This window comes from Leptosomus discolor, chromosome 4 (genome assembly GCF_034619465.1).
Source record: "Leptosomus discolor isolate bLepDis1 chromosome 4, bLepDis1.hap2, whole genome shotgun sequence".
NCBI classification, from domain to species: domain Eukaryota; kingdom Metazoa; phylum Chordata; class Aves; order Leptosomiformes; family Leptosomidae; genus Leptosomus; species Leptosomus discolor.
In genome coordinates, this window is record NC_141394.1 from 18346069 (window position 1) to 18366484 (window position 20416).

Consider the following 20416-nt stretch of genomic DNA (forward strand, 5'->3'; position numbering starts at 1 on the left):
TTCATACTCCACAGCCTTCAGAAGCTCTTTGCTAGCCATCAGATTCTCCAGCAAACACATAGGCCATTGACTTGAGAGAGACTAATCATTCTCAGCCAGGGAAATGACGTGACTCATAATTGCTGGTGTTGAACATTAATAAGAAAGATGCTCATATATATGAACTAATGCTAGATTGAAACCCAAAGGCAGTATTGAATTTAAAAACCCCATGGTGAGTTACAGATCTTCACTTCATTACATCCGCAGTTGGATTGTGCCAGAATGTGTGCATTTTTGATTAAAAAAAAAACCAAACAAACAACCAAAACCAACAAGAAACCTAGCTGTAAAAATATGCAGGCTTAAAACGTGTAGCAACTCTTTGTTTTTAAAAAAATCTTTTCTTGAGTGCCTTCCTATGGTATATTTTTATGTATGATACAGTCCTACTTAAAAAAATAAAATATAAAAATAAGAGTGTTTGTGCTGCATTAAGCAGCAAAAGCTGAATGAATCCTTATATCAGTTTTAGTATCCTGCACACGAGTTTCTAATAAAGCATGGTCATGTTTCTGGATGTTGGTTTTGCTCTTTCAAGACGTTCAAGGTTTATCATCGTTTTATGAACTCATGCTGCAGCAAGAGCCATTTGATCTGAATAGCAACCAAAACCTACTTTGAGTTAAATACTCATCTGCTACTTAACTTTGGACTAAATGGATTAATCTCTAGCCCTGGAATCTATGCAACTACCCTCTGTGGTTTTTATTAAGATGAGAATATGCAGTCTTTTAAAGCTGTACATACAATGAAAAGCTTCTGCTTGGATAATGCCCCAGCAGAGAGGATGGATGTATGACTAAGTTTAGAATTACACGAGGAAGTAAAAAAGTGAGTGGGAGAGAAGGAACAAGTTCACCTGGTGTGGTGGACCAAATAGGCCCTGAGAACATTGTTCTGTTGCACTGAGCTGCAATTCCATGTCAAACGTCTGGGTATTTACTCACCTAGCTAGTAGAGCATCTGCAGAAGCAAGACTTGGACAGATGGCAAAAGTCTTGAGGGTTTATTTAGTGTACAGGTAAAAGTGATAAAAGAACTTCATAGATCTTAAATGTGTATAAGTACAACACAGATACAGAGCAGTAACAGAATCTGTAAGCTCAAAGTATGAAACATATGATGATTAAATTCTCTTTGACAGAGGTGAGTGATGGGGCTGGCATTTTTGTTGGTTTTGTTTGTTTGTTGGCAGGGGTTTTGTGGGGGGTTTTTTTGGGTTTTGGGGTTTTTTTTGTTTGTTTTTAATGTGGGTGACTAAATTATACCTTCAGTGAGGCCTTAAACACCATAATTGACATAAATAAATCTCTTAACAGGCTGATACAGCCTTTCTGAAGGCATAACTGGAAAACTTATTCCACAAGTTTTTATATAGATGAGAAAATTAGCCCTGTTGAACAGTTAAGTACAGTCATATTTGATAAATAACCTCATGCCCGGTAACTTTGATGCTTGTATAGGTTTTAAGTGCCCAGCAGGAGAAGTCAATGGAATTTTTCATGTAAATACAGTTGTTTATGCACACAATTGTTGGCAGGACCCTACCCTAATTACCTGGTTTTTATTGAGCTATGCAACGATGTTAGCAAAAGTGTGATAACCATTCTTATTTTTTTCTGAAGGTCAGTAACTGCCAGATTAGCATTTTAAAACTGTTTTTTGTGATTGTTGTTTTAATTTTATTAAAATATGAAAATGCATGGAGAATAATTTCTCTGAATTTTTGTGCAGGTGTTGGAACCAAAGATGGCACAGCAGTAAAGGATAAAGATTTCAAGGGGAAACCTCAGAAGCAGGTCCAGTTCAATCCAGGACAGGCTACAGCTACCTGGCGAGTGAGGATATTTGCAGACAGTGAATATGAGGAATCTGAAACATTCCAGATTGTTCTGTCTGATCCAGTGATGGCTGCACTTGAGATTCCAGCAATAGCAACAGTTGAAATCGTGGATCCTGGTGATGGTATGTATCACTTCTCATTCCCTGAGAATTTGTGATTAGGTGCAGCGTTGTTCACTTGATGGTCCTGTGAGTACCTCTATACCTCATCTGTCTTTGCTCCATTGTGGTTCAGCCCTGTCTTAAAGCTTCACCTGGCTGAACAAGGACTTTGTATTTCTTATTAAATTTCTTCTCTGGCTAAATTCAAACTCTATATGTAATGTCATACAGGTGTTCAGTCTTGGCACCCCCCCCTTCCTTCATCATGTTTTTCTTCAGTGTCTACAGTGTCTATCCCTCAGCTGGAATATAGAGTAGAGGAAGATATAGGTGAACTGCTAATTCCTGTTAGAAGATCTGGAGATGTCAGTCAAGAACTGATGGTCATTTGTTCTACACACCAAGGTATGTTATCTAGCTAGGTAACAGATTATTCAGCATAATATTCATGTTTAGGTAAGTAAGAGAGCGAATGTAGTTGTAGTTAGTCAGTAAGTATTGCCAGTAATTTCAGTATCTGGAACAAATGATTTTTGCAGGCAACTTATGTGTGTCTCTTTCTTTGCTTAAAGAGTGTTTTAAAGCCCAAATGTAAGAATATGTGTGTGTGTGTGTGTGTATGCACGTGTAGGTACACATACCTATATGTGTGTGTATATATATCTATACATATAATATACCTTTTTTTGAAGAGCCAACATTTTTTTCCCTGTAGCTTTTCTTGCTGGAGAGGAAATTCCTTGTCCCTGCAGTGAATGTTTAGAGGGGAAAAAAGGATTCTTCCAGTCTTAAGCCCTGTACCTCTTGTTGAGGATCTGACTAACCATTGCACCTTTGTATATACCCTGAATGAGAGCTGATGTCCCTAGTGAGGGGTTTTTCCTGTCGTCAGTGCTTTGCTTTTTGGCTATGTAGCTGGAAAAAGCCATGTCAGGGCTTCGGTTGATTCAGCAAGAACTAGTATTTCAAAATCGACATACTACAGGTATTGAGTATCACTTTTTGTTTAAACATAACTGATGCAGAAGGCTGCATGAAGCAATGATCTGTCTTAATGCTTTTTATCTCATTTTTGAATCTGTGGTACCAAAGGAGGTGATGCATGGAGTTGGTCATGAACTGCAGAGAAGAGATGTAGATTTAGGGCTAAACCATTTCTAAAATCAAATGAGATTTTTGGGTTTTAGTTAGGTTAGAGACCACCTATAAAGTTCAGATCACAACCCTGTCTTCGCTAGATATTCAGAGATGTGTGAATGTAAGTTTGTGGTGGTGCGCTGACTTCCAGCATGGTGATAGTCACTCAAATAGTACAGGCAATACACACAGGTAATTGATAATTTGATTCTTTCTTCAACTCCTTTGAATCTTAAGATTTCAAAATGTAGTTCTTGACTACAAAACAAGCCTGCTATAAATTGGAAAAGTGAGATGGTAGAGGAGAGAAAATATTAGATATTGTAAAAATACTAGATATAAAATGTATCAGATAACTCTTAATCAAAACTAAAATGTGCATTCAAAAATAGATTTAATAAATATAAGGTAATGGGCATTTATAAGTTAAACCAGGCTTAAGATAGAAGTTAGCATTTATTCTAAGCAGTGAAATGTGAAAGTTTTGATGGAAAAAACTAGATTTTGTATAGAAGTGTTCTGTCAACTAGTCATAGCTTGAGATAGCAGTATTCTGTATGCTTCGTGTGCAGGGAAGAGAGGAAATAATCCTCAGTTCTGTGACTTACTTAAACTTCTGGTTCAGAAAAACCTTTTAACATCTTTTATTTCTATTTTACCCTTACCTGTAAGAGTTGGCCTGAGTGGTTGGCAGGAATCTTCAGAGTGTCGGGCATTCAGAGGTCATTTGTTCCTGCATCAGTGACTTATAAGGGCTTAACAGAATTTTCCCCTCTTTTGTTGTGTATTGAGGCACGGAAAGTCTTTCCAAGTTACTTAAGGCTTTTTGTCCTTGAAGGCTGTCAATCTGTCTGGCCTTAATAATGTAGCCATTTACCGAAATGCACAATTGCTGTAATTGTTGTCATGAGCTGTGTTTTTCATAAGCGTGCTGCGGTAAAATAATTTTTCTCAAAGTTTTAAAAACAATAAGCATGGTAAACATGACACTGTCTCTCATTTAATCTTTCTCAGCCTGTTTAATAAGTGTCTGACACATTATGAATCCCTGTCCCACAGTAAAGGAAGGTAATCAATGCATGTTGTGTGTACTTATGACCTCTGAAAATCAGGCCACCTAACGTACTCAGAATTACGTGGGTTAAGAAGGGACCTTGAGAGGTCTCCAGTTAGATCGACTCCTCAAAGCCGGGGCAGCTGTGAGGTGGGGACGGGATTGCTTAGGCTTTTGTCCCCTGAAAATCCCTGCAGACCAAGGGCAGACCGCTGAGGATCCACTTGTATCTGGCTGTCAGGTGGAGTACAAGCTATTGACCACCACGCTTTGATCCTGGTGATCTAGCCAGTTTTCACCCATCTAGCAGTAACATCCCAGTTAGCTACAAAGATGCCAGTAGTGCAAATCCACAGCAGTTCTTAGGTTCATGTTGCAGATAAGCCTTACTTATTTTTAAGAAGTATTTCACACAAACACAGCAGAAGTAAGAGGGAGGGATTTTTTTCCCACCGCCTTCTAAGAATCACGTAATGAGGTAAATGTGACATTCAAGAAGAGTCCTCATCCTAAAGTCCGAGTGACTTTCATAGGCATTCTGATCCATGAAAGAATAATGTGTAGGAGTGAAAAGAGAAAACATCTTGCCATTTTTCAGTGTGAATGTTATGAAATGTGGTCAGTCGTGTGCAATGTTAAGTTGGGTGTGGCTCCACGTCCTCATCTTTCAACAGCAAAACGTATTTGGGGGTTTTGCCCCTTGCCTCTCCTAACTGCTCTTGCACTCTTCTTGTCTTACAAAATTCCCTTTATTGTGACTGGTCAACTGCTGATGGGGCTGTGCTCTAAATGAGTCGTATCAAAGCATATTTTTGAGAGGTTTGGTGGTGGGTTTTTTTTAATTAGTTGACTCACTTCTCTCACCCAGTTGAAGTGCAGCCCCACAAAAGATTTATGTCAGGATAACTGGAGATAATAGTGAATTGGGAGCAGGAATGGTTCCAAGAGGGTCCTGGTTGATAATAAGAACCCTTGAGCCACTTTGCTACTGGAGGAGTTGTGATTATAAATAGGAATAATTTCTTGCATTTAACTTGTTACCAAAGCACATTTATTAGTCAGTTCCAGCATAAAGCACTTTTTCTGTATTTGTTTCATTTAAAGGGCTGTTGTTCTTCCACTTCTTTAAAGTGCTGAGTCCCTGTAATTCATTTTTTTATCCTCTCTCTTCATAGGTTCTGCTATTGGCACAGTACCATCCACTGTCTTGTCTTACTCTGACTACATCTCACGGCCTGAAGATCATAGCAGCATTGTTCATTTTAATAAGGATGAGACTGAGAAAATCTGTCGTGTTATCATTATTGATGACTCCCTCTATGAGGAAGATGAGACCTTCAATATTTCTCTGAGCATGCCAGTGGGTGGTCAAATTGGCACTGAATTCCCAAGCACTAAAGTAATAATCCTGGCTGACACAGATGATGGTGAGTATGAAGAAGTGATTTTGTTTTGCTGGGATTTGCCTCCTTGGAAGTTTTACTGGTTAAATAATCTCTTCCACTGTGTTTTTTGGTTTTCAAACAGCTGAAAACATGGGTCTAGGATTTGCTTACTCCATAGAAAAACTGGCAGGACAGACATGAACTATGTTTAAGACACAGTGTAAATACGTATCATGCGCTTCGGCTTACACTGTTTTGTTATTGCAGTAGCAGTTGAGGATTGGATTTTATTTTCTTTACTGGCATAGGACTAGAGGGCTGTTTTATTACTCTGAAGTAGAATTGTGATGATTAGATTTACTGTTACTGCAGCAGTCTGTGAATACAGCAGTTTACACAGGTATAAGTTTAGTTCTGTGACAATATTATAGGTGAAAAAATTTGTTTATTATCAGATAAAGCTAAAGAGCAGAAATAGTTAATAGAGGCTAATACATCATGCACAGTAATTCCCAGTGTGTCAAGATTAGTGCACTTTTAATGTAGAAATGCCCATCTTCCTTTTTTATTATAAAGCTGGAGACATAGAATTCAGTTTAAGAATTGATACTATTAGACAGACTCGGAAGGAAAACTGTGTACTTTATTGTCATACTTCTGTTGTTCTTTTAGTCCTTGTATAAATCTTTCTTGCTAATCCAATCTTGTGAATATAATTGTGCTAAATAAGGCAGGAGTTCCATACTGTGATTAGACAGTGATATACAGTACCAGTCAGGTTCAGTATTTAAGCTATATTGAGCTGGTTCTTTGGAGCTTTTGAGTAACTTCATAAATAATGAGAATTTGGAGGCTGATTTCTGTGTCCTGTAATAAGGAAGTAATTTTCACTCTGTTGTATGAAACAAAATAAGACGTTAAAGATCCAGGAGAATATTTCTATTAGCTACTGTTTGTTTCTACCCTTTTGTATGTCCTGCAGAAATCGATTAGTCAAAACAGACACAGTTCAAACTGATGAGGGGAAAAATGTTGTTTTCTCGAATGGAACATGGATGGGACAAAATAATTACTGGTGTAGTTTCTCTTGAGGCCAAAGGATTTAAATCAGAAATGAATTTGCCATAAGAATGAAGTTAGTAAGAGTATCAAGATCTTTAGCTTGATGAGATTTGTTGAAAGGCTTCATTATCTTTTTCAGAAGATAGGAAGGGAAAATAATGCAGAATTAAGCCATTGCAGGAAAGATTTGTTTTCTTTACCAGACTCAATGACCAGATTTTTATTTTTTATTAATTATCAGCAGGTCAAAACTTCTTTCTGTGCAGTTGTTAATAGATAGAAAATTATTTTTATATCTATATAAAACTGAATTACTATATAGATAATTATTTTATATTAATTGACAGAAAATTGTCATGCTTCTACTTTTCAATACAACTCTGATAGGCTATATATTAACTTTCTTCATTACGAAGCTTTCTTTCATAGAGTGCCATCTGGCAAAATACTTAACAACCTGTCATCAGATAAGTTCAGAGTAATTCTGAACTCACTCTATGTCATATGGAAAGATAGCCAGGGCTTAAGCTCAATTCGTTAGAGGGTGTGCTCTGAAATGAAAAGTCTCGTAAGAATACATCGCTTTGTAAGACTGTTTCCATTTTGAATAAACGGAAGGGAAACAGGCTGCCACTCCATTTTGATCTGACCTGGCATTGGATTGGTTGATAACAAATTGGACAACCTGCCTCCTCAAATGTGTAAACTGTGGGTTCCAAAGAGTAAAGTTCAACCAGTTTTGTTTTTCTGCAGAATGATACCTCGATCCGTGGAACGTTTCTGATACTCACACAGTACTGTAAGTGTACATACAGTGGCTAAGTATATATACTTACCACTCCTACAGTGGATAGTCCTACAGGCCATTAAAGTGAAAAAGATGATTTTATAGCCATATGCCTGGTTGTGTCCGAAAGATGAACGCTTTGAGCTTTTCGTTAATACTGGGAAAAATGGGTTGTTTAAATAGATAAAATTTCCCATTATGAAGTGCAGCGTGCTAACAGCCGAAGCATGCAGACCAAACTTGGAGTGATTGTTAGACTCAGCAAAGGAGTTAAGGCAACAGTAAGCCTGAAAGTGCCTTTTTCCAACCAGAAAAAAGCTGAGCACAGCTTTGATGGAGGATGTGAACGTACTCTCACAGTCCTTTGGTCAAGTTAGTCATGATGAGGTGTGCTGTGATGCCTCTAAGAACAATAACTGGAGAACCCTACAAGGAAAAAAAGAAAGAAATTGAGGGACAAAGACTTTAACATATATATTAATAGAATTAGTTGCAGCATTAAGGCTTAATACTATCCTGTGCTAGCTAGCCCTAGAAAAAGAAAAGGAAAGTGCGAAATGTTATTAAGATCTGATAGTGTTCCAAAACTACTTGTATGGATAAGTGACCAAACACAATATAGATTGATGTTGATTCAGGCCATGATTAGCTTTGACATAAATGAGCCTGGAATATGACATATATTTTTTACATTTGTGGGCTTTTTTTGTATTACAAATTTTTACAGAAATATCCGTAATACTGGTACCACTTCCAGAATTTTACAGTTTTATGAACTGCTTTACAGTTCAAATAAAAAGTAGGTAACCTTGCAGCAAAGTACTAGACATAGTCCTTCATGTGTAACAGCAAGCTCTGAGGTCTCAACCCCTTTATTTGTAAGAATGCTGGTAAAAAATATAGCTGGGATTGAGTAAAGGGCAATATAGCAGATAAGCTTGAGTAAAGCGCTTAAATACCTACAGAGGTGTTAGACAACATCAGTGCAGTCAATGGAGTTTTTGTCGATATCAAGGTAAGGCCTTTTGGCAGCGTAGAGAAGTGTGCAGCTATGACCACATAGAGATACATGCAGTGTGAACGTGTTCCTTGCTATAGCAAGCAACACGGGAAATACTCCTCACATTTTTTCTAAATAAAAGTAATTTGGGAATGATTACTTTGCTCTTTTGTTCATGATGAGATTCTGCTAACACTCCCTGTCATATATATAAAATCAAATACCTTGTGCTAATTTTGTTCACAGCATTCCAGGTCTCACGATGATCAAATACAAAGAAAGCAGGCTGTTGCTTGGTATTAGTATTGGTGTTGCTTGACATTAGTAAGATTTGAAGTAACAAATATAGTTCTTGTCAATATTTTAAAAAAAGAAAAAAAAAGAAGACATTTTGGAGAAAAAAGACTTGAGTTTCTTAGGGCAAAGAAAGCTGTATGCAAATGCCATAACTTTAATGTCAATCATTCTAGTGCTGCAGCATGTCAGTAAAAGTTGAAGAATTAGTTATATTAAGTGATCTGAAATGTTTTTACTTGCATTAAGCTTTACAGCAAGAAGGAAAGCCACTTAAAGTGTCGTCAAGGAAGGAAGTCAGGAGTGTTGTCAGAGTTTCTGTTAGTGGAATTATTGCTGTTTAAATATTTATACAGAGTGGTTCACCAAGTATATAACATATTTCAGAAAAAACATTGTCAGTAAAGATAGTATTACCACAGGGTAGGATAAATACCAGGCATTCAAACATGAAATTTAGTCGCTATTCCCATTTTGAATGTCTGATACCAGAGCACAGGCAGGAATAGAAATTTTTTTTGTCTTCAGGGCTGTTCTGTTGAGATGTCTCATGAGAGCTTCATAGAACTTGTGAGATCACTGGTATCCGGAGTGTTGTGTGTGAGGACGGAGGAGAAAGCCATTTCTTGGGTTTATTGTTTCAGGGTTTGAGGTTTCTTACATATGTTCGGCTTAGGTCTCCCTCTCAGAAGGGCTCATTATTGCTGCGTTTCTAAATAAATGGTTGTGTATAATAGCCTTATACTAGAAAATAAAGTACACATTACAGTGACTTTTTTCGGTGAAATGCATGAAAATTTTCAGTATTAGTTCTGTACACGAGCCTGTTTTCGTCTCTCAGATTACAACTATAGAAACTTATCCCTATTTAGCAATTGAAGGATTCGAATTTCCACCTTCTCTACTCAGGTGTGATACGGTTTGTGCAATATACAGAAGAAGTCATTGATCAAAGCTTGAAGTATGGTTTGAGAGTCATATGTCCAGGGATCCCTTGAAGAGAAAACAGGCTTTGTAAAGAAGAGAGTCCTAAAATTTTATCAAAGTCATAAGGAGAGGCTTGCCACAGGCTGCCTCAAGCGAGGATCCGTAGCTCCTCACGGAGTCTTGTTACAGGCACATAAAACCCAGAGAAACCTCACTATTAGGTCTGAAGTCTTCAGTCACCAGTTTTATATAGCTTAGTGCATTAAAAAGTTTAAAACTTGAATATCTCTAAAACTAATTATTGTTCCACATTTTCATAGCATCATAGTAATGTTTAAATAAAGGAAAGTGTTAGTTCAAGAATTAAAAAGAAAAAGCAAGTTAATAGTTAAGACATAATATCTGTCCTTCGATCAGCAGTCTGTCCAAGCCAGAGAACAATACAGGTTTTGTAGTAGACCCTTGATCCTAAACCAGTAAGCTCAGAGTTATGTATCATTTTCCTGTAATGTGGACACCTGGGAGCACGCTGTCTGAGTCCAGATGAACAAAGGGTCCGGTTGTTCAGTAAACAGCTTTGAAGAAATAGGTGCAAACAGCTTGTGGTTTTCTAAGCAAGCGGAAATCCACGTTAGCTCTTTGCTTGTGTGTTTAAGTGGCATCACAGGTAGAACGGGCTTCAGGACCACAACTCAAAAAAAAAAAAAAAATAGGAAATTGACTGGCTTTCCAGGCCAAACCAACACTTAGAGCTATTATTTTATGGAGGAAAACTGATTTTAAATTAATAATTTATGGCATGTATGATTAAAATTGCTGTTGTTTACTAAAGATTACCAGTTACCTCAGATGCTGTTCTGCTTTCTTAATTAAATGTTTGGTAATTAATGTAATGATTTCTTCACTGACCATCCTAAAAGGGAAAGAAGAGTATAAATAGATAAATGACCTCCACTTTTAAAACTGCTTTTAAAACTGCTTTTGTTTTTTCCTTTTTTTTTTTTTTTTTTCTTTTTGGCTTGGTGTATCAGCTTTTGAGATCCTAAATAAGATAGGTGTCTTTGAAATATATTGCCGTGATAGAAATTAAAGGCTACTGGGGTTGTGTTTAGGCTCCATAATAAGAATGGGTTGTGTTTCAGAGACAAGTGATTAAGTCATCTTTCTTGAGGGCTGGACCTGTATATTTAATAGCCCATTGTCCATTGACTATTTTTGGGACAGTAGGTGTATCTAGATTGGACATTCAGAAACTCTGAATATTTCACTCGTCACAGTATCCAAGGAACAATTCTCTCTCATTGTACTATATTTATAGGGGAAACCTGTTCATCTGAAAGATTAAAAAAAAAAATTACAGAGATACTTTTTTTAAGTCTTATTTTCATCTGTTTGTGTTTGAAATGAACGAAAGCATTTGCTTACTCACTGTTTTTCATTGATAACACAATAAGACAGAAACTTTGGATCATTGCAGCAAGCATTTCAAGTTCTCTCAGCAGGAGACTTATAAAAAGCTTAGCACAATTTAAGATGACAAGTTACGGTGAGTATAATAGAAATGGGAAAGGTGGCTGTAATAAGAATAATATGACTATTGCATTTCCTTAAGCCATGTTTCAAAACAAAAAGCTTGAGGAGCAGCACTGACATCTGAAGTTATAATATTACAGTCCATATGGTTGTAGACACAGTATGCACATTCAAGGCAAAAAAAAAGTTACTCTTGCAATTAAGGAGGCTGGTATGTAAGGCCAATTCAAGACAGTTATCATGGACTGCAATAAGCTGAGCTGCCTGATCTCTTAAAATTTCAAGGCACTTTACAACCTATACTTGAAAATCCATTCCCTTAAGCTGTGCCTAAGGGAAATGGATGGACTTTTGATATTTGAAAGCAGATTCCTATGTAAATAGAGAAAATTAACCGGTCTAATTTTTAAACCAAATCTAGAATTTAGTTCTTTCAAAGGGGAAGAAGAAATGGGAAAGCATAGGTGACATGACATTACAAATTTTTTTTTTAATTTTAAAAATATAATAATAATTTTCTTTTAATTACAAAGATTCTTGATTACTCTTGCCACAGTAAATATTTTACAATGATCATCTTCATGAAATGTGGCCAAAATTGTAACAGTTTTTGTCAAGTTTTATTTTTCCAAATGGTTTTTCCATTCTTGGTGGGGGACCCCAATGATTTTTCTGCCTACTCAGTTGAGGTAGGATCCTGGTCCCAGTGACACCAATATAACCTGGGTTGTTGCCATTGTCTTGTGAAGAATTACTCATCCTGCACTTTACACAAGTTGGTTAAACAGAACTGTAACAACTTAGAGGGCATTAGTAGTCACTTCGTAATCGGTTAGCTGTGACAAAAAGTTTGACAGTGGGGAAGACTTCAGTAGTAAAAAATGCATAGCCAGTGGGAAGGGAATGTGATCTTCAAACTTTTAGCTGTCACAGCAGGAGGAAAAATGCCAAAACTGGCAAACAACTGATCATTAAAGCTGCTGATTGGAGGGGCGGGAGGAAGGTGGGGAGAAAATGTTGTGTTTGAGCACTGCTTTAGGCAAAGCAAAATTTTCTTTGAAAACAGCTTGAAGTATTTAATTGACATAAAGTGAGACATTCAGTTTGACTTCCAGTCGTGATACGCTTTTTATTAGAATACTTCAAGAATTTAGGAAGAAGTGAGTCCTGCAGTCCTGGTTAATAGATCCGTCCCTTGAAAAAACACATTTTCAAAGAGCTTTGTGTTTCGTTAAACTATTTAATCCATCATCAAGTGTCTGGTTTCATTCTCTAACCTTTCTCTTGAGTTTTGCACGCAAAAGCTTTGCTTTGTCAGACATCCTTCTCAGGAAGGAGGTGTTTCAACCTGTTTAAAGGTAATCTATCAAAAGGCTGAAAATAAATATTAATGCAGTCCTGCTTGGAACACTTGTACCTTCCTTACTACTGTGTGCTGAAGACCTCATCTGCTTCTGCAGCAATTCTTCAGGATTATCAGAGTTTGCTCTGATGGTAAAGTGATGCGAAGGTTCACGGTTCAGCGGCTTAAGAAAATCACAGTCTCCAAAGGTGCCTGCAAGCTGGAGTGGCAATGTTTATATAGGTATATGGGCCAGATGGTGTTCTGATATTGTTATATACGCATGGAAAAAGCAGATAGTGCCTCTAGGCAAATATAAAATTCTCAGTTATCTGAGCAATGCTGTCTGTCCCTGTTGAGAAACAAGCTTGGCTAAATATTCTCCCCCATTTGCAAAAGAACATTTGTTTAGGTTCGGGAATGTGAGATCCAGAATGTAAAAAAAATTATTACTAGGATGAGGCACTTTTATTACTGAGTTGCTTCACATTATATAGAAAAGCTTGTGTATTTTTCTGTGCTTTACTTTGCACACTGAGTCATTGGAAACTGTCTGTCGCTTCTGTAAAACTGGCTTTATGCTCAGTAATAAACTGAGCTCTGGAAAACAGCAGGTAGCCAAAAATTAAAAACTCTTTTCAACCATGGTGTTTTACTCTAAGCTTCCATTTCCCCAGCTGTAGGGAACAACAATCACGACTTCTTAAGCTTTTCAGAGTTCTTTGAATTTCCCCAAGAGGTACAAATGCAGCATGTTAGACGAGTGCCAGGCTTTTGTGCAACTGCAGCAGTTCTACTAAAGAAGATACTGCCTATTGTGCTAAAATAATGTTACGGTGGTATTGGAGAGATTCTCTACATTGTGTTGAAACAGATTGGTAATAATATGCAACACAGACAAGATGTGTCAGGCTTTATCAATACTGATAGCAAGATAAAGCCTAGTATTGTTTAGGTGACAAAAGTAAAGGAGGCCATGTGCTGAATTTAGCAGATTCTATCCATTACTTAGCAAAAGCAGCAAGTATAACATGTCCCCAGTGTATGCTTCTTCATTCTTTTTGATGGGTATTCAGAAAGGCAGCTAAATTGGAGCTAGTTTGAGACAGTCTGAGTATGTTTGATCTCTTATGCTAAACAACAGTCTGCTTAAACCCAATTTAATATTGACCTTTTCCATGACCTGGATTGTGCAACTTTTCATATTCCCTATGAATAACTAAAGTCAGTTTACCTCCCTGAAGAAGAAAGCGAGCTTGTAACCTTTTAATCTGCCACATCCATGTCAAATGTATGCACTGAAAACATTTTTTTTTTTTTAAAAAAAAGGAAGTCTAAACTCTTGAAATCCTGCAAACTGCCTTTATCTTTTAGGGAGGGTGGAAGGTATATATAGGTGTCTATTTCCTTTAGCAGTAAATTTTAAAAAAATTTCTGCCTTGGTTTAAGTAACAAAAATATAATGGAAGAACTATCCCATGTCTCATGTCTGTGTTATGCTACATAGACACAATTTTTGAAATGGCTGTTTTACTTCAGATGGCAAGGTAAACACCCAGCTGTGGAAGATATCTGTCAACTGCAGATAACATCAAAAATATATAGATATAACACTTTATTTACTTAATTCAAGGAGTGTTTAGTTTGTTTTTTAAAGGATTAAAAAACCCCTGACATTAAGTGGTAGGCAGTTGCATAATAATATTTATGGAAATGGACAGTAGATATTACTGAGATTTGCAGAGGAAATTGGTAATGCCTTTTTTTTTTTATCTATTAACATAATACAAGTCAAACTGCAGGGTTTGAGCACTAAAAGTCAGACTGAAGAGCTTAAGCACTAAATATACATGTGTACAAGAGCAGGCCAAAAGAGGCTGGACTCGATCATCTTAAAGGTGTTTTTCAATGTAAATGATTCTATGATTCTAAAAATATATGCATTTCTCTCTGTATTTAGAACCTGCTTTGTACTTTGGTAACACTCAGTATCAAGTGGATGAAAGTGCTGGTTACATAGAGATTCGTGTCTGGAGGACTGGCACAGATCTGTCCAAACCCGCTTCTGTGACCGTGCGTTCCAGAAAAACAGAACCAGTGTCAGCAGAGGGTGAGTTACTCATAAAAATGTCACTCAGGTTGCTTTAGAGTCTGTGAGCATGAAAATGGGATATCTGGCATTCACTCTTATTTATCTTCAGTGTATAATATGGGGTGGAAAAGTTAAGTAAAAGACATCAGACATAGATTTATCGTGTAGGTAGAAAACATTATATTTGTGTCCCAGTTGTGTAATGCAAGGCCATCTTGGCTAAGCTCACTCACTTTCTGATGGAGACTGCAGAATGGATGTGAATAAATAAAATTATCATTGATTTACACGCACCTTAACTGTTCCAGACATTGGGAGAAACAGTTGGAGTGAGAGAGAGAATATTGTTTCCCTGGAATAAAACTGAATTTACAGCATAAATCTGCAGTTGCCCTGAAATTGTATTATTGGTATATTAGCTAAAGAAGCATTATTTGTCTATGAGAGTTGGTCTATCTGAGATTTTACGGTGTCTCAGTTACTGTGGAGAGAAATCCTGGAAGGCGGCACCAGTGTGACCTCTAAGGATTTTCTCTGTCCAACACTGACCCAAAATACCCAAAATCTGGTGGCTGTCTCTGTAAAACCCTTTTTTTTTTTCTCAGTCCCAATGAAATTCATTTTTCCCTATCAGACTTTGGGAGTACTTAGGCTGGGCAAAATTTTGTGATGCTGTTTAAATATCTTGCTTGACTTGCTAACTGCTAGTTATAGCTCCTGGGTGTCAAGGAAATCAGTTGCATTAATGAGAATTTCTCTGTTCAGCCCACACTGATGACACACTGGCAAGAGATAGATAAGGCTTCAGAGATTTTCATATTAATCAAGCTGAAAGCAAAATTGTGTCCTTTAATGTGTATGTGATAGATGATCAGATTTGCTGCCAAAATAACAAAGAATTAGAGTGACTAGTAATGCAGCATGTATGATTGAAGGGACAGTTAATTAACTTATAATGTACATATATGAAAATAGAATTTGACTACAGTTACTGAAGAACAGAGAAGTGTTAGGAAAATAGACCATGTATGTGATGAATATATGAAGACTCGCTAGTCATAGTGAGTAAAGAAATATGATTGAGTCTTTCAGGATTTTCTGTGTTGTGCATAAAACAGAAAACTAATGTGGCATTTCTAATCTGGTATTTATGGGTTTTTTAAAAATCACTTCTATTAAAGCCTAGTTATGAGATTTAGAAAAATACCCTTTTCACTAAACCTTTTCCTGATTTCAAGTATTTATAGAGTTTTGCGCACCCAAAAAATATTGATATGGCTGTATATGAAATGCCTGTGCACACAATATTTGATTAAGGAAAGGACAAAACCTGTGCAAGAATTACAGTTCTTCGTAATGCACAGAGCAGACCAGGGAGGTCAACTTTTGTGCAGGTAAGTGTTCCTTGCCTGTCATCCAGAGACGGCAAAACAATGTGTAAAAGAAAAAGACAGGGTTGCTTTTAAGTATGTAAATTTCAACATGCTGTGAGAAAGAAGGGAAAGAATTGCTGTCATTACAAGCAACAAGTAGAACATTTAAAAGGGGATTGGGAGGAACGCTCTGGTTAAAAAGAATGCAAAATTACAGAAATAGTCAGAATCTCAGTGAAACAACAGGACGCAAGCGGAAGGAAGAAGTGAACTCATTATACATCTTCCAGTTTACATTTAATAGTCTCATACACACAAAACCCAGTCTTTCTAGGTGTTTTTCCCTATGATCAAGCTGCCTTCTTCTTTTAGTGATGAGACAGTGGTAACAGCATGATTTTCAAGCTCAACGACCTAGCCTAGTGCAGGACACTTTCTTAGGGTACAGCTGAATTATTCTGGGACAGTCATCTGCTCCTTTAAAGGTAAATAGCTAAGTAAAACCTCATGTATGTAGTCCAGAGTTGAGCAAAGGAGTTAAATTGCTGTGGACATCTGGTCTGTTATGATTTGTTGAGAATGTAGCTTGTTACTCTGCATTTAAGGGCTCTTAAGCAAGTTTTAATTGTGCTGATGGCATAAAGAAAAAATGGTGATCCATATACGTATTTGTGCGTGTGTTGCACAGTATGTTCATTGTTCCCAAATTTATTTGCACGTTACAAAAATCTAAATTAAATTTTCTCCAGGACAGCAATAGAAACATCTGCAAACACATTTTGCAAATGTGCAAGTGAGTGTTAACATATAGTAGGAGCTGACCATACAAGTCTTGTGGCTTCCCAAACAGCTGGAGTTGATTATGTGGGCATCAGCTGTAACCTGGATTTTACACCGGGAGTCAACATGCAAGTGTTTCGAGTGATCATCCTTGATGATATGGGCCAGCCTGTTCTGGAAGGTCTGGAGAAGTTTGAATTAGTTCTCTGCATGCCCACGAATGCAGTGCTTGGGGAGCCTAGCAAAACTGCTGTCTTTATCAATGACACCATCACCGACTGTGAGTATGGAGGGAGAGTTCTGTCAAGGGTTTTTCCTTGTAGTGTTTTAAGGGCTCTTACAAAGTGGAAAAGCTCTTTTTGCAGTAGCATAAATTACTATATGTGTAAGTGCTGTGATATATCATTTACCCCAACTATGTTATAAAGATTAACATCTGTGTGCTACACTTGAAGTTGGAACACAGGGCTATAGTGCTTGTTCTTTACCCTGGCTTGTCTTCCTTCCCATTATGTACCTGAAGATACTGTTTTGGACAAGTTAACATAATACTGGAACTATGCCATGAGCTAAAAGTACATTTGTTTATCCCTGATGCATTAAGAGTATTTGTTTGAATGAATATTCATTTTGAAGGTAGAGAAGCCGTAAGAATTAAGCTTTTTTTTTTCCCCTAGTAGTCATTTGAACACCAAAAAATTGTAGGGAGCTAAGTTTTTTCAAATAATTATGTAAATATTGATGCTCATGATATTGCATGAAGCTGTAATTGTATTGTTTCTTCTGGGGTAGCATTTGGGGGGGAAAAAAAAAGGTAGGTTTATAACTTTAAAAGTAAACAACACTCACCACAGCACCATTTAGAGGTTCTCCAGCACTTGGTAAATAAACCAAGCTGACTCTCGGCAGTCTCAGGTTTCTGCAAATCCCCTGCATTCAAAGACTTAGAGAAGCTATATCGTTTTAGAAAGCTCATTCTCAAGCAGAACTCTGAAGAGCAGTTGTAGTTTTACTGTGAAATACTTGTTGAAGTCAGTGCAAAGCGTGATACTGACTTCTGTGGAGATGCGTCTGTGGTCATCACCCCTTTTTGCCCTGGTGGTATCATGCACCTACTTCCTCTCTGCATCAAAGGTAAAAGAGGCTGCTTCACAGAAAATAATCCCACAGCTCAGAAATGGCTCAAATGCTGTTTTTTAAAAAATCACCAAGTCTTAGCTACTGTGAGAAGACTGGTGACAGAATTAGTAATAAGTTGGCAATTAGTTGCCATAGACCAGGGCAAATATTTGAATTTATCAAATACCAGAGAAGTATTTTAATCTATCTAGATTAAAAATCTGTGTTTATAAAAGCATGTGTAAATCTAAACATTCTTCAGTTTCTTGTAAAAGGTTAGCAAATAAAACGCTAAGTTAAAGAAAAATTACTACTTTTTTTTCTTTTCTAATCGAGGAATGCGGTTAATATTTTCTGCCCATGTGCGAGGGTCCCTTTCAACTTGTGTCACATTCTGTTGTCAGTACCCAAAGTCCAGTTCAAAGATCCAATGTACATAGCAAATGAAAAAGACAAACATCTGGCGGTCCTCATTTATCGAAGCGGTGACATTAACCATAAATCCACAGTACGCTGCTATACTCGCCAGGGTTCTGCCCAAGTTATGATGGACTACAAGGAGAGGCCAAATACAGATGATTCTGTAGTGGTGTTTCTCCCAGGTAAGCTTTTCCCATTGGAATTTGAAAATAATGTGTTACTTTTGTCAGACAAGTAGCTGATAGTCAATAAGAGCTAGACCTCCAGGACATTTTGGAAGTTGTTAAACCAGTTGGGCTTCTCTGTGGATGAAGGCGGCAGCACAGAACTATTTAACAAACAGTTTTGTGACCATGATGGCAGCACTTTCAAAGGTTTTTATGGCCAAACCTGGACAACAAAGAATTCAGTAATACTGGATGTCCTCTGCTATGCTTTTGAGCATAGCACTTGTTCATGAGAATAAGCAGGAATAGTACTGATACAGTGTCTTCAGCAGAGGACAATCAGGGCAGCAGATTCTTTGCCATACAGCACCCTGCTGAATGCTGCATGGGATGCTGCTTAGTTCCCGTTGTGGCAGAGTCATGGGATTTTTTCTTAGCAGAAATTGACTCAAACGACAAAAAAAAAAATGAAGTGTGCCAGTCAGCACTAGTCTCTCTTCCATGTTCTTGAGACTCTCTTTTCTATGGCAAGCCTGAAAAAGTGTGGGAGTTCTGATTTGTTTTTATCCTGGTCTTTTGTGCTCCTGTGAAGATAATGTCTTGTTCTTGCTTCATACCTTTCTGCAGGAGAAACTGAGAAGCCCTGTGTGATAACTCTAGAGGATGATGTAATTTATGAGGAGGAGGAGGAATTCAGATTGGTGCTTGGAACACCAAAAAGTAATTCTGCTTTCGGTGCTTCCGTTGGGGATCAGAAAGAGGCCATGATCAAGATTAAGGATGAAGAAGACAGTGAGTTTTATCTTAAATGTTGACTATATTTGAAACGTGGAGGCCAGGAGAGGTGCCCGAGGACTGGAGGATAGCCAATGTAACTCCAGTCTTCAAAAAGGGCAGGAAGGAGGACCCAGGAAACTACCGGCCAGTCAGCCTCACCTCCATTCCTGAGAAGGTGATGGAACAGCTCATTCTGGCTGTTATCTCCAAGCACATGGAGGAAAAAGAGAATATCGGGAGTAGTCAGCATGGAATCACTAAGGGGAAATTGTGCTCAACCAATTTGATAGTAGTCTATGATAAAATGACTGGCTGGGTGGATGAGGGGAGGGCAGTGGATGTGATCTACCTTGACCTTAGTAAGGCCTTTGACATTGTCTCCCAACACATCCTCCTAGGTAAGCTTAGGAAGTGTGGGTTAGATGAGTGGACAGTGAGGTGGGCTGAGAACTGGCTGAAGGACAGAGCTCAGAGACTTGTGATCAGTGGTGCTGAGTCTGGCTGGAGGCCTGTGACTAGCGTTGTTCCCCAGGGGTCAGTATTAGGGCCTGTTCTATTCAATATATTCATCAGTGACCTGGATGAAGGGACAGAGCGTACCCTCAGCAAATTTGCTGGCGATACGAAGCTGGGAGGAGTGGCAGGTACAGCGGAGGGCTGTGCTGCCATTCAGCGAGATCTGGACAGGCTGGAGAGCTGGGCGGAGAGGAACTAAATGAAGTTTAACAGGGCAAGTGTAGGGTCCTGCACCTGGGGAGGAATAACCCCATATACCAGTACAGGCTGGGGGTCGACCTGCTTGAGAGTAGCTCTGCAGAGAGGGACCTGGGAGTTTTGGTGGATAACGGTGTGACCGTGAGCCAGCATTGTGCCCTTGTGGTCAAGAAGGCTGACGGCATCCTGGGTTGCATTAAAAAGAGTGTGGCCAGCCGGTCAAGGGAGGTTCTCCTCCCACTCTACTCTGCCCTGGTGAGGCCACACCTGGAGTACTGTGTCCAGTTCTGTGCCCCCCAATTCAAGAGAGTCAGGCAGCTACTGGAGAGAGTCCAGTGGAGGGCTATGAAGATGATTAGGGGGCTGGAGCATCTCTCATATGAGGAAAGGCTGAGAGACCTGGGGCTTTTTAGCCTGGAAAAGAGGAGACTAAGAGGGGACCTTCTCAATGCTGATAAATATCTAAA

The 20416-nt window shown here is 38.1% G+C and overlaps 1 protein-coding gene across 1 annotated transcript in view; it reads left to right on the top strand.

Annotated features, from left to right (window-relative positions):
- Positions 1–20416, top strand: part of FREM3 (FRAS1 related extracellular matrix 3) — a 71068-nt gene that overhangs the window by 29097 nt on the left and 21555 nt on the right. Inside the window, exons 4-10 of the mRNA XM_086464787.1 lie at positions 1777–2007; positions 2266–2391; positions 5353–5604; positions 14468–14617; positions 16823–17032; positions 18276–18473; positions 19086–19250. Of these exons, the coding sequence (XP_086320913.1) occupies positions 1777–2007; positions 2266–2391; positions 5353–5604; positions 14468–14617; positions 16823–17032; positions 18276–18473; positions 19086–19250 (1332 nt within the window). The remainder of the gene's footprint in view (positions 1–1776; positions 2008–2265; positions 2392–5352; positions 5605–14467; positions 14618–16822; positions 17033–18275; positions 18474–19085; positions 19251–20416) is intronic.